Raw genomic sequence first — 13232 nt, 5'->3', positions numbered from 1 at the left:
AGAGGTAGTATCAGTGAAGGGGCTCTTGTACTTGAATTAGAGGCATTAAAAACACACACACACACACACACCCCGATAATGAAACTTCTTGCAACTACACTTTTTAATCCTTGAAAAAGCAACAAGAAGTTAAAGTCCTGTCTTATTTGACAACTGCAGCCTGACCTTAAAGCTCTCTCCAAGTGGTGGCCACCTCTGAGTTATTAGTCCTTGAGTGGCTTTAAAACTGAAAAAATACCACAAATACCAAGCTTTACCAAAGTGGTCTCATTTTAATCTTTTACCTTAATGTATCCTCCATCCATACACGTTATCTAAGAATAGGTCTGTAAACTGATAGACTGGAAAACATAAATTCTCTTCCATTACCTCAGGAAGTGAACTACCCCAGAGAGTTCAAAGGAAGACAGAGAGGCTAATTGAGACGAGTGAGCTTATTTCTACGTCTCTGTGTGAGGCCTTGGATTATTTATTTTGTATGCGTAATAAAGTACATATAGTTCACATCGTTTCTATCTCTAAATGTCATCCCAGTCATGCATGAGCAGCATTCTTTTCCCAAATTATTACACTGTTTATGATCTAAGAAGCCAAAATTAAGCTGTTACTCTAGACCAAGAAGCACAGTATTTGAGAACTTTAATAAGGGAAATATAATGGCTCACTCAACAATTGTAGTGATATTTTACAATAAATAAGAGAAAGGAGATGAAGCAAATGTGCATTTCCAGTCAATACAGTAAAACTTCTCTCTTGAAAAGAATACGGCAAATTTGGGACAAATTAATAGATGACATGGAAAACAAAGTAATTTATACATCAAAAGAAAGGTGCTAAACAATCTAAGACATTATCAAGTTAAACGAAAATCAATAAACTGCTGCACAGAATTTTTGAACTGATTTACAAGTTAAGAGTTTCTTTGCTGCATTATAAGATGAATCAAACTGCTATAAATTTGCTATAAACACAGATTTTGGAACTCTTTTTTACTTGCATCAATTTGCAAATTGTCTTAAATCATTTCTGAAAGGTTGCGTTTTGAAGATGGATATAAAGGTAAATAAAAGGCTTATAAGGAGGCCATATGATAGCCCTTCATTCAGCTATTCACATGCGAGCTATTCAAGCACAGGATTTCTTACATAGAGTACACATTTATAATTATGCTTTATTTTTGGTTTCATTGCATCATTGAGAAAGAATCAAACCCAGCATACTAGACATTGTGTAAACAGACATGAGTGAAACTTCAGGACTCTTCCAGAATTTCTGGCTGTGAGACCTCTGATAATCCCAGAGAAATGCTCAACACACACACAAATGCGCTCGGCTATGAATCCAGTGTACCCGGGACAGGGAGGACCTAGTGCACACATCCTGTACCAATGCCCTGGCATATGCAATCTGCTGTACTGGTAACAAGTTGAGTTTAGTATACAAGTTCACCTCTATGCTTTTCTTTGAGGGGTAAAATCTGTGATTTGGATGGTCTATATGACCATTAGTCATAGTCAAGACTCATCTGCTGCAAGTATCATGGAATTTTAAAAGAACAGAAAGCATCAGGATCATATCGTAAAACTTCAGAAAACTCTGATGCCGTTTTTTTTTTTTAATTTTCAGGCAGTTCAAGCACCATTCTGAAGTACAATCTTTTCAAGATTTATTTCGCTAGCATACTGCCTACAGGGAGACAAGATTCAGGATTGCAAAAAAATCTTTTTGCGCAGAAGAGAAACCAAACCAAATCCTTTTCTCTTCCAACTTAATCATTCTCATTTCTACACCAGTTTATATCCATTTATGATCCTTTAAAGTTGTCAGCACTAAAGATATATTTACCCAGAGTGATCATAAGAAAAAAAAAATCTGATTTAGGACAACTAAACGCTCTATTCCTCGTTCTAAGACTTTTAAACTCCCTATGAAATAATGAAATTTGATGGTGTTTGCATCATAAATAATTCGGTACAGAGAACTAGCAGTAACACAGTATTATTTTTCAGGAACAGAGCAATCAAAAGTCTGAAAATGAGGATTTAAAACTCTACCTCCTCTGTTCGTAACTTTAAAATACGACACCAAAAGATAGCAAGAAAAATTGTGGTTCCATTAATGATCTTACAGCAGGTATACAGCACCTTTTCCAGCTGTCGACATTTTAAAACATTACACACATGAAATCTTTAAAACAGATCATTTAGAAAGAGTTCTCCCTTATTTTAGAGGCTTAAGTTTGAATATCCAACATAACGCATCAATCTGATCAAACTTCATACAAAATACACCTTCTGCTGCTCAAATGGCTTACAGTGAAAGTGCAATTGTACCTTAACTGTCACTGGTACAGTCTGTAAATAGCCAAGCATGAACATTCATTCCTGTAGTTCAGCTTATCACAGACCAAGAGTATTCCCTACAAATGTACCCTGAATTATTTTAGTTAATTAGTTAATTTAGTTAATTTCCTTCATTATCTCTGAAAAGCTTTTCTACAAACATATCTCACTATTGATAAATAACTTAATCTTTTTCTTGAACAATTTAATGTCATTTTTCCTTCAGGCCATCAGAGATGGAGCTAAGTTCTGCTGTTCTGCTTAGATGAAATCTTGGTCTCAGCTGATCTAGAAATAAGTCTAAGGAATGGGCTGATAATCCCAGAGCCTGGCCTTATGTCAACAGTTCAGGTCTTCATTTTCATGATACTGTGGACCCACTAGAACTTGCAGCTCTATGGACAAAATAATCAGGATCATTGATTTTCTAGATCAAATACTAGTGTTACTTGATAAATAATGTGAGTGTATTTTGAATTTTTATGAATTTTCCTAATTAAAAAATATTGCAAACATTGGACAAAAATGGACAAAAACTGTGCAGGTAATTTGGCACCTAAGTTTCAGGAAGGGTTTGTCCATTTGCAGATGGATCTTCTGCAAGAACATAGAACAGAAGGATGTTACCAGGTCGTGGAACTCTTCTGTTTTCTTAAACTGCAATAGAAACTACTTTAAACTATATATTATTGGATATGCTTATGATATCTTATGACAGTCTAAATAAGGCATATGTTTATTGGTTACCTGGAATGTAAGCGTAAGCTTTTGTTCATGGAGAGCCTCAGCTGATCTTTCTCTTGCACCTCTAATGTCTCATCCTATATATCTCATTTTACCCAAATAAAAACCAAGCTGTCAGAGATTTTTGTCTGTTAAACCACTTATCATATGCTTCTCCTATTTTATCACTGTTATTACGTGTTACTACCATTTTATTATAAGTACCATACTTAGGCCTGTTCCCCTACAATATGGATAAAAATGTTGGTTGTCTTATGCTATCACTTCAGAGAATAACTTAGATACCTGAGACATTTGATACTAACATTCTATGAATTTTAGCTAACAATTTCTTAGCCTTGTTACATAAACACTACAGGATCAACAAAATGAAAATTACTAAATTACTGTAGCTTTTTTAGTAGTGCTTTAAATGTTAATTCTTTTCATAGGGAAGAAGATAGAATTTCTAGGTATAGAGACAGACCAGCAGCTATAGCTAACTTAGCACACATAAAATGTAGGATTTAGCCTTGTGGTAACTTCGAAAAAGGCTAAGAAGCTATACCAGAGAAAAATACAGCAAAAAATATTCAAGCCAGATATACAGATTTTATATTTTACAAGTCAGAAATTCACATTTTGAAATGTAATAAAATTTCATAACTAGAAAAGTATATACTGAAAATTAGTGTGGTAGTATTTCCTAAAATCTAAGAAAATTAAGCAAAGATTGAATAAGCTTAACAGTATCATCTGCAAATCAATTGCTGTTATATAAATTGTTCAGTACTCATGGCTAGATAAACTTAACACATTTGCAGAGAAGCATGTGCCACTTCTCAGAATCTGTAACACACAAAGTTATACCAATTCTTAAATACGCATACACACACACAAACACAAATACACATACAAGACTAAGACATACAGGAGAGAGCTGCCTGAATGACCCAGAGCAATACTTGGAGAACGTAACAGAAGTGCAGCCAGAGGAAAATATATGCACTGAGGCTCCTGAAAGAGCCTGTAAAAGTCAGTAAGCAACTGAAATCACCCAGATAGTTTAATTCTGCTTCACCTATCCACCAAAATTATATGCTATCATTTTGAAATTTTTGTATGAGATTCATCGTATATGACACAGCTTGATTACAGTGTTCTTTGAATAAATGTTATCTATAAAAAAGATGGTGACAGTTGTCTATGACTGAACTGAACCTCTCTGAAGGATGCTCTTATAACTTTGAAAGAAGTTATAAATAGAAATAACATTCATTGATGCTGTTTTCCTTACCACAGATGGACTTAAGATCACTCCTCTCTTTTCATGATGTAAGGCTAAATTTTGTAGTCCTCCCCCAGTCTATCTAAGGATAAATTCTTGCTGATTTTAAATAATACATTTTCTGAATAACAACATCTGGAGATGTGGTAAAGATGTGGCCTTCTTCTTTGTCCAATATCATTACTGCCTAATTAAAGGAACGAAGATGTAACCTATAATTTTCTTTTTAGAAGGAATAGATTATGATGGAATATTCTCATTGTTTTCTGCTGGTCACCAGAAGAAAAGCAGTCCATTAACCATATCCACAAAACATATGCTCATATAATAACAAAGACTGAGAAAGCTTTAGTAAAGACTTGAAACCGTCTCTCGCCCTCCATGCCTATCTTACCTTTTCCACTATCTCATAGTCCATTTTGAAAGCCCAGAGCTGGAGCCTGGCTGAGAGCTCACTGATAGAGGAGAGGGTAAGGAGGAACTGCTCTGCGCTGCCCAGGGGGACATCTGGGTTGGCCATCTGGGCCTCCTGAATCTTCTGTTTCTCCTCCTCAGTCGGGATCATGGTCAGAATTTTCTAGAAAGGAGGACAAATAGCATTAATGGAGGCGGACATGCCTGCTGGTAAGACACGTGGGGTTAGAAGACCCAGAAAGGCAGGAGATGATGGTACAAAGACATTTCCGGAGTAAGTCTTCCACTAGCACACTCCTCTGCTGAAGGTTTCGCCCTGACTTCATTGTTTTACACTCTGGTGACTTCTTAGCAATGGTAAAAGTCTTCAGTCATGGACAGGAAAATTAGGATAGCACCTTGACCAAGCACATTCAGCACAAAAGCACTGCACAAAAAAACAAAGCAGGTCCTATTATCTTGAACATCTGCAGTTTGTTAAAATGTACATACATCTATACGTATGAAAATACACTTTTATTTATACTTATGTAGCACATGATTAATCACAGGGTCAAACACTGAAGGAAGATAGGGAGAATGGTTAGGATTAGTTTCCTCAGCTTTCATGCCTTTAAATCAAAACTGGGCATTCTTCTGCAAATTACATATGGACTGAGGGTGAGAGAAGTGAAATTTTGTGGCCTGTGATTTAAAGCAAGTCAGAATTAAGGTCCCTTTCAGCCTTAACACCTATGAGTCTTTCAGTGCACTCATGGATACACAGAAATAATTGAGGCCCTGTTGAAGCTGGAGGATGTTTTTTGCAGCATAATTTGACAACCTCAGTAAGCGAAGTGGCACACTGTTTTTTGGAGTGAAGCCTGGAGGAGGAGGAAATGCCGGTCCTCAGAGACAGTGGCGAGGAATAGCTATACCTACCATGGGATGCACAGCCAAGAGCAACAGCTCCTGGCCCTTCCTCTTCTCACTGTTTATTGCTTATTTATTGAACAAACTGTTCAGTTTGTTCTGCCTTTTTAATTAAATGTGGTAAATATTTCAGCATATTTGGTCATTCCTAAATACTTCATCTGAATTGAGGACAATCTCCCAAGGAATACTCATTCAATTTAAAGCTAAGTTATGCAGTGTGTAGCATATGGACTTTTTCCCCTTTTTATCTGACAAGTTTAAAATATTGATGAAAAATGATCTCAATATTTTCATTTTCTGCTGTCAGTACTGCTCAACATATTTATATTTTACTTTTAATCCTTGGATTTTACACGCTTATTTGCATGTGGCAGCTTTCCTTCTAGTTCTCTCAGAGGAACTGCTTCTTAATGAGCTTTTAAAATACTAAATTAATTTTAAAACAAAACAGAAAACCAAAACAGCCTAAGTGCATCAGATAAGCTGAGATCTTTACCCTGCTGATCAATACCTCATTAAAACAAAGCAGTAGATTTTCAATAAAACTTATGTTTACTGAAAAATGACATAGGGATTTTTTGCAGCCTTCTATAATGATAGAAGCTGTTTTGGAGGGAAGGAGAGAAGAATTAAAATCCAGCCAAAGAGCTATCAGCCCTGCCAATCCAAACTAGAGTCTGTTCCAGCACTGGACACAGCCAATTCATCAAAGTAGCACAACTGCCCCCTTCCAATGCTGATAATTCATCCGCCTCATTGTACAGTGTTGCAGCTAAGTGTGGAGAATAAGGCATTCTTCCCTGGCCACTTGGGTGGAGAACAAGGGTTAAGTAAGCAAATAATGCTCACTTTGTTGAACTGGGACTCATCTGATTTCAGTGACAGCATTTGTCTTGCTGTCCTTTCTCATATGCAGAGTTCCATAAATATAAAGAAGCATTTCTTTCTTTTAATGCTGCTGGCACTATGCCTTTCAGTTTAACAGAAAGACATTGCTTGGGCAAAACAGTAAGATATCTTCATTTTCACCCGTGATCAAAGGAAACAGTAAATGTTGCAATCTGTGAGCTTCTACTTGAATGAGGACCATAAGCTTACAATCTATTCATATCCTAGGAAAAAAAGGAGAGAAGAAAAATCCTTCAATACACCTCAGTTCTTTTCCTTCCTGTGTTAATGGCTGATTGGAAAATATTCTGACATACATCTACTCAGATTGGTGTCACATGTCAACTGATTTTGAGATGTTCTATTCATCTATCTATAGACGCTGAAATCTGTAACTTGGGTCATACCTAAATCCAATTACAGATTTTAAGTAGTTGCTTCAGAGCACTTCTCAGCATTTAACCAAAAATCATATTAAAAAGTTCACCAAAAAAAGAGAGGCTGAGTCATACATCTACATGAAGAAGTGTTTGTAAGAGAAACCTTAGAAGCTAGGCCTTCCAGTGCCTATTCCTCTCCTAAACAGTAACAGGAAGCCAGCACCCCTTCAAGTGAGCCAGGGCAACTTGAAAATAGGATCACATGAACATCCATACATGGAGAGTTCAGCAGTAGCCATGTGATGGATGTGAAAATGCTTCTGATGCATTTTTGAAGGCTAACACTTCAGCAGTATTCTCAGTTGCCTCCTACAAATAACTAGGGCTTTTGGCAGCTACCCAGGGATCCCACAAGTATTTTTGTGGTGGTGCAAGGCTTTTACTCTGGAGATTTTACACTGCTTTTTGGCATTTTGAAAAAGGCAATGGAACAGTAAGCTTTACTTCCAAGAGGACCCTCCTCCTCCTCGAACTTTATATAAACACCACAAGCCAGATGGAGCTGACAAAAAGTATCTAAGTTCAAGTACTGTAGTACTCAAGCGAATCTGGGTACTGCAGTATGTGAAAAAGGGAGCATCAAACCAAAGAGCCTTTACTTGCAGTGCCAGCCCTCAAAGATCACTCCTGCTGCCGAAGTGCTGCTGCTTTGGTAGGATCAGGGCTGTTGCTGACATGCTGGCAGATCTCATGCCATCCAGAGTGCAACTGCATCCCTTGCAACAGCTTATTCAATAGCACTTTTAATCAGCTCAAGCAAGTCATTGTTATCCTGCTAACCATCATGATCTTCATGTGCCCCTGACCAAGTAATAAAATGCTCCTGTTTTTGATTTTCACTCTATGACTAATTTGAACCATTTGTTCAGTGCTGAAAACTGATGAGTATACCATCTGCTAGTATATTTATTATTTCATTATTTTTTTTACACTTCACTGACAGCAAAAGTAGCATAAAAATGCAACAGGACAGAAGGTAACTGGCACTTGATATGATCATTAAATCATAAATAGCTTTGAGCCTCATCATTAGCTCATAATGCTAATGCTGTCCACGGTATGGTGTTCTTCAGATAAAGCAGAAAAGAATGGGTTATCAACAACCCCCCCATGCTGATATCCTCCTTGCTAATATAGTGACACAAGGCAATGTGATACACATATTTCATTTCCATGCATTCTTACACAATCATTTAGGTGATTCCAAGGAAGTACAGTGTAGAAGCCCTCATGGAGAAAAATCATTTTTTTTTTGCCCTCTCATTCACATGTGATCACAGATTCTATTTGTTTTGTTCCTGCAATTTAAAAAATACCCCTAAATTTCTGCCCTTCCTTTGCTGTCTCTCCCACCTTTTGTTTTTCCCACCTTGGTCACTTGCTTGAGCTTTTAGTGAAGAAATAATGACATCAACTTGTCGCTTCCCTAGACTCAGCTATCCTTGTATCTCATTTCCAAAAACTTCTAAGAGGAATGCTTTACAAGGCTTACAGAACAAAATTCATAGGAAACTCAGGCTTGATTGTAGGCCCACAAGCTGTCCCTGAAAGATTCAGGAAAAGGCTGGATACCTCAGAGAGAGATTCCTAGCAGCTAACACAGGAAAAAGCAGCTACCTGCACTAACCAGTTGCTGGAGGGGTCACGGGCCTAAACCTGTGATGCAAGGGAAAAACGTAACCAGAGACTATTAATGGCCTGGAACATCTCCAGAAATCAGATGCTCACATTACCTCTTTTGGGAGATAACGGAACTTCTTAGTGATGATGACCTTGCACGGATGGCTTTTATATTTTATTTCCGTTGGTTTTGTTTGGAGAATAGAGCTTAAAGAAAAATTGGGAAACTAAACACCTGGCTGTATTAGGTCTTACTTTTTCTGTGGCTCAAAGCCTACAAATTCATAAGTTATATATCCAAATACACATTAGCAGATATTTCATCTGATATTTGATAGGCCTTAGCAGAAGATTCAGATTCAAAAAGGGCCTTCACACTTTGGCTTCTCAGATACCCTTTAATGAGGCACATTGGTGGTTTGCATTACCTGCAAAAGCTCTAACAAAACAAAAGAATAGGAAGCTCGGGATTCTGCAATACATGTGGCTGCCTGCACTCATTTTCTTTCAACTTTTCCAAAATGATCCAGTTCTGAAAATGGATCATATCTCACATACCTTATAATGTCTATAAATCAGAAACTGACAGCTGTTGTTTCATTCAGATCACTCCACTTCGTCAATTCTCTGCTGAAATGCATGAACATGCAACTGCTCTTCAGAGAAACCATAGATGATGTCTTGGTTTTCTGCGAGGAGTGGAAGGGTAGCTGTCTTCCTTAAATAAAATCTGAAAGTTGCTAGGACTAACATGCTAATGGAGGATGTAGAGCCAACATAACGTTCACTATTTGAGTCAATTCTCTCTTCTGTGAAAAGTGAAAAAGGTGTTCTTTTCAGGTCAAGCTAGTTAGCATAATTTGAAACAGCCCATCACGCTTCTGCAATGTATTAGACAACCAATTTGGAAACTGCTGTTAACAGTGTACCATGGCAACTATTAGAACATAAGCTTAAATATCTTGATCATATCTTAAAACTGAATTAGGGGGTTTTGTTTATAAATGTCATTGTTGGCATTTCTAACAACAAGCTCTTGTTCCTTTTGCCTTTTCACAGCTCAGGGGTACCTAATGACTCCGAACACATAGGCTTTAAAGTGCTTAATGTGCTTGGCTACAGATGGCCTAGCATATCTGGAGAATTTTTCATCTCAAGTAGTCTTCCTAAAAGCTGCACCCACCAATGCAATGCAATATTATGTAGTATCACAAAGCAGCCCATCTGAATCTCCTCACAGTATTGCCTCAGTATTACTCAGCTAAATTAATCATACTCTTGGGTATAATTTGATTTCAGTCTGCACTCCCGTATTGAGTAGCATCCTATAGAAGGATTCACTCATTTCCTTTACCGAAGACAAGCAGCAAAGACTCTTCCAGTGGATCTTATTCTGTTCGTTGTTCATTAAAATTACATGCCAGGATTTTAAGCTTGGCTTTTTTTGCTTAACTCACAGAAAGCCCTCATCCATGCAAAGTAAGCAATCCTTTGCTCTACAATAAGTTCCAAGTTGTTTGAACATAGTGAATACCAAACTTTTAAAGAAACGAAAACACAACCACTTTGGCAAATGCAATGTGGCAAAAACTTCCTAGCTGAATTGATGCATGCTTGTGAACATAGGTTGTGCTTTTCTTTGAAAATATGGTTCTAACAGTGCATGTTCTGCAAGCTAAACTGGCTACATCTGCCATTCTAACAACAAGTTCCCACTCCTTGCTCTTTTTCACAGTTCAGGGGTACCTAAACACTGCAAACACATGGGCTGAAAATACTCAGCATCCTTAGCTCTAAAGGGCCCTAAAATACCTGGAGAGTTTTTGTCCTAACTCAGTTAGGCACTTTAAGTTAAAAAGCAAAGAATGAATTAGTAACAGCACTTCAAAGTCAAAAGCAAAGTAGCATTCAGTAGAATTTAGGACCATAGTGTAGGGTTTACTGGGTCACCATAAGCTTTATGACAAGTTGGGCTATTGCAAATGGGTAGTCTACATCCCACTGCATCAATGTCTTGTTATCAGCGCTACAGTCAATACTACTTTAGTTCACTGTTCTTAAAAGGCTCTATTTTAAGACACTGCTTGACCTGAACTTGTCCACCAAAAAGCAGAACTGAAGTCATACACACACTAACATGACCGCAAAGATGTTCTTTAGCAAAGTACATAGCACAAACTTACAGCCAGGGCAAAGGAAGATTCAGGTAATTTTACACTCCCCGTTGGTGACTTGCTCCCTATTGGTTTCCCTAAAAGCTGAAGATGAATCTCCAATCTTGCCTAAGTTATACCTTCTCTGGAATTTTAGCACTGAATGTAATGTCCTCACTGCAGCATATTGCCTCTTTTCCACTGTGCTCCTCACACCTTTCTTTTATGCTTAATAGCCACGATCTCTCTTCTACGTGGTATCTCTGCAGATAGGTTTCTGAGTATGCAGTCATGCAGTTTTTTAATTAAGCAGAATGTATAATTTTTTCCACACCAGTTCTGTTTCATTCAACCCATACATTAGCTATAAAGTGTACAATATAGAAACATTTTGCTTTATTCTCTGCAGTTTTTATATAAATGAATCTGATGCAGACACTATTACTGCTTCTTCAGTCTTCGTGACGATTATTTCCTCTTACTCAGGAAATACAGTTACAAGACCAGGAAACTTTCTAGAACAGAACAAAAAGACAGCCCCAGTTCCCTTCAACATAATCCTAAGGCTAAAGCCAATGAACAGATGGATACTGTGGGGAAGAGCAAAAGTAAGTCTATCTACACCGTAGATGAAAAGAGCAGCAAAAATACCACCCGAGACAGGGCTCTGCTGAAAACAGTGGGACCCATGATGACACGATACAGCGCCTCTTTGTGCAACTCTTGCCCCAGTCTGCATAGCTCTATCCAGCCCTCCCTTGAGTGCAAAAGTCTGTCCAGCACTGTAACAACGTACTCTAAGAAAAATCTGTAAATTGGTGCTTGAGGAAGTGAATCTGAATGCAACACAGGGTTTTATCTGATGAGCAGTAAATAAACATGGAACAACACACGGTGAAAAATTGTGCTCTTTTCTCACTCAGTGAATACAGTCCTTCCCAATCAATGAAGGCTTCATCTCACAAGGAGCAAAGAACTTGGGCTCTAATCCATTTACTCTTTTCTCTTGTTTTTAAATACCTGAATGATCACATCAGGATTATTCACATCCTGAGCTTCAAGATATGGACACAGAATTCAAAAATCCCATTCTTGTGACCACTGGGCAAGTATATCAACAGTGTATCATTTCCTAGCTTCTGAATTCTTCAATTTGAAAGCTGCCAGCATTTATCATCTGTATATTTTAAATGAAATTACGGGGTTCTGGCAACTAATGGAAAGGCCACCCAAAGGAGGATGTGGTGGTTCAAGGCGCTCACAACTGTGGGCACCACAGGTGGTCGGCACATGGACTGTACAGCTACAAATGTTGGTGGCACTGGAAAGGGTAGGCTGTCCAGAGAAGCTGAACTTCTCTCCAGTGTACCAGGGAAGGCAACAATTCAAAGGAGATGATACATGCCTGATAATGAAGACGTTTCCTTCTCTATCAGCCACTCTATGTTGGGCTCTCTATGCTGTCTACTGCACTGCAGTCTGCCTGGCAGTCTGCGAGTGCTGGACTTGACACAGAGGGTGCGTCTTTGCAACCCTTGAAAGCTTACTACAGCAACCTGCAGCAGTGGCTACATGGGGCTGAGTCACAGAGCCACCTAACTGCCAGCCAGGAAACTCAAGATTACCATAGTTACCTCAGATATGGAAATCTGACCTACTGGGTAGAAAAAGAGCAGCCTGTGCTGATCTACGAAGTTACTTTTCCAGTCTGATTCTGAATATGGTATGCAAATAAGTAATACATCTTTGGGAAAAAATACAATCTAGTAGGGATAAATCAGGCCTTGCCTTCTAACTAGAACTTTTAGTTCTAACTAAAACTAACTAAATCTTTTGCCTTTAAGTATTTCTTTTGCATGTAACTGTTGGCAGCTCAATTACCAGTTTTTCTCATTTTCTTCTGTAGTCAGCATAGAAAGGTGGAAGGGGGAAATCACGAAACACTGTGCCAAACCACTGAATCACTGAAAGGTGATCGTGAATCAATATTGGACCTACGCAGTTAACAGTGATTGTGATTTCTAACTGTGCAGATTACACTTACTAGCTGATTCAGGCTTATTCAAAACTCACTTGAAATCAATACAACCACAATGAAAATGAACAGTGGAACAGCCGGCTTCTTTTACACTTCATAGAAGAGAAATGTTTTGATAAAAAATAATAACAAACAGAGCTCATCTCGGATCTTGGTAAGAATATCTGCAAAGTCAAATGTAATGGTAAAAATTACATCATCTGTAATTTTTGTATCAACTGCTTTACTTCAAACAACAGCAACACAGAAGTGCTATTCTGAGGAGAACTAATCATTATTTTTGTTTTCCATCAGATATACCATTGAGTTCAACAGCTAGCTGGGCATGAACTTTATTAAACCGTGTACCTGTTGCATCAGCTCTAGAAACTCCCTGCCTGTGCTTTGGTGGGTGCAGACAGAATTTGACCT

The 13232-nt window shown here is 38.0% G+C and overlaps 1 protein-coding gene across 8 annotated transcripts in view; it reads right to left on the bottom strand.

Moving 5' to 3' along the window:
• FHOD3 (formin homology 2 domain containing 3) overlaps window positions 1–13232 on the bottom strand; it is a 404460-nt gene that overhangs the window by 44862 nt on the left and 346366 nt on the right. For all 8 annotated transcript variants that reach the window (XM_062569631.1, XM_062569632.1, XM_062569637.1 and 5 more), the window contains one exon: window positions 4748–4930. In XM_062569631.1, the coding sequence (XP_062425615.1) occupies window positions 4748–4930 (183 nt within the window). The remainder of the gene's footprint in view (window positions 1–4747; window positions 4931–13232) is intronic.

This window comes from Rhea pennata, chromosome 2, assembly GCF_028389875.1.
Source record: "Rhea pennata isolate bPtePen1 chromosome 2, bPtePen1.pri, whole genome shotgun sequence".
Lineage (NCBI taxonomy): Eukaryota > Metazoa > Chordata > Aves > Rheiformes > Rheidae > Rhea > Rhea pennata.
Note: the sequence above shows the minus strand (reverse complement) of the source record. Positions and strands in the feature narration are given on the sequence as shown.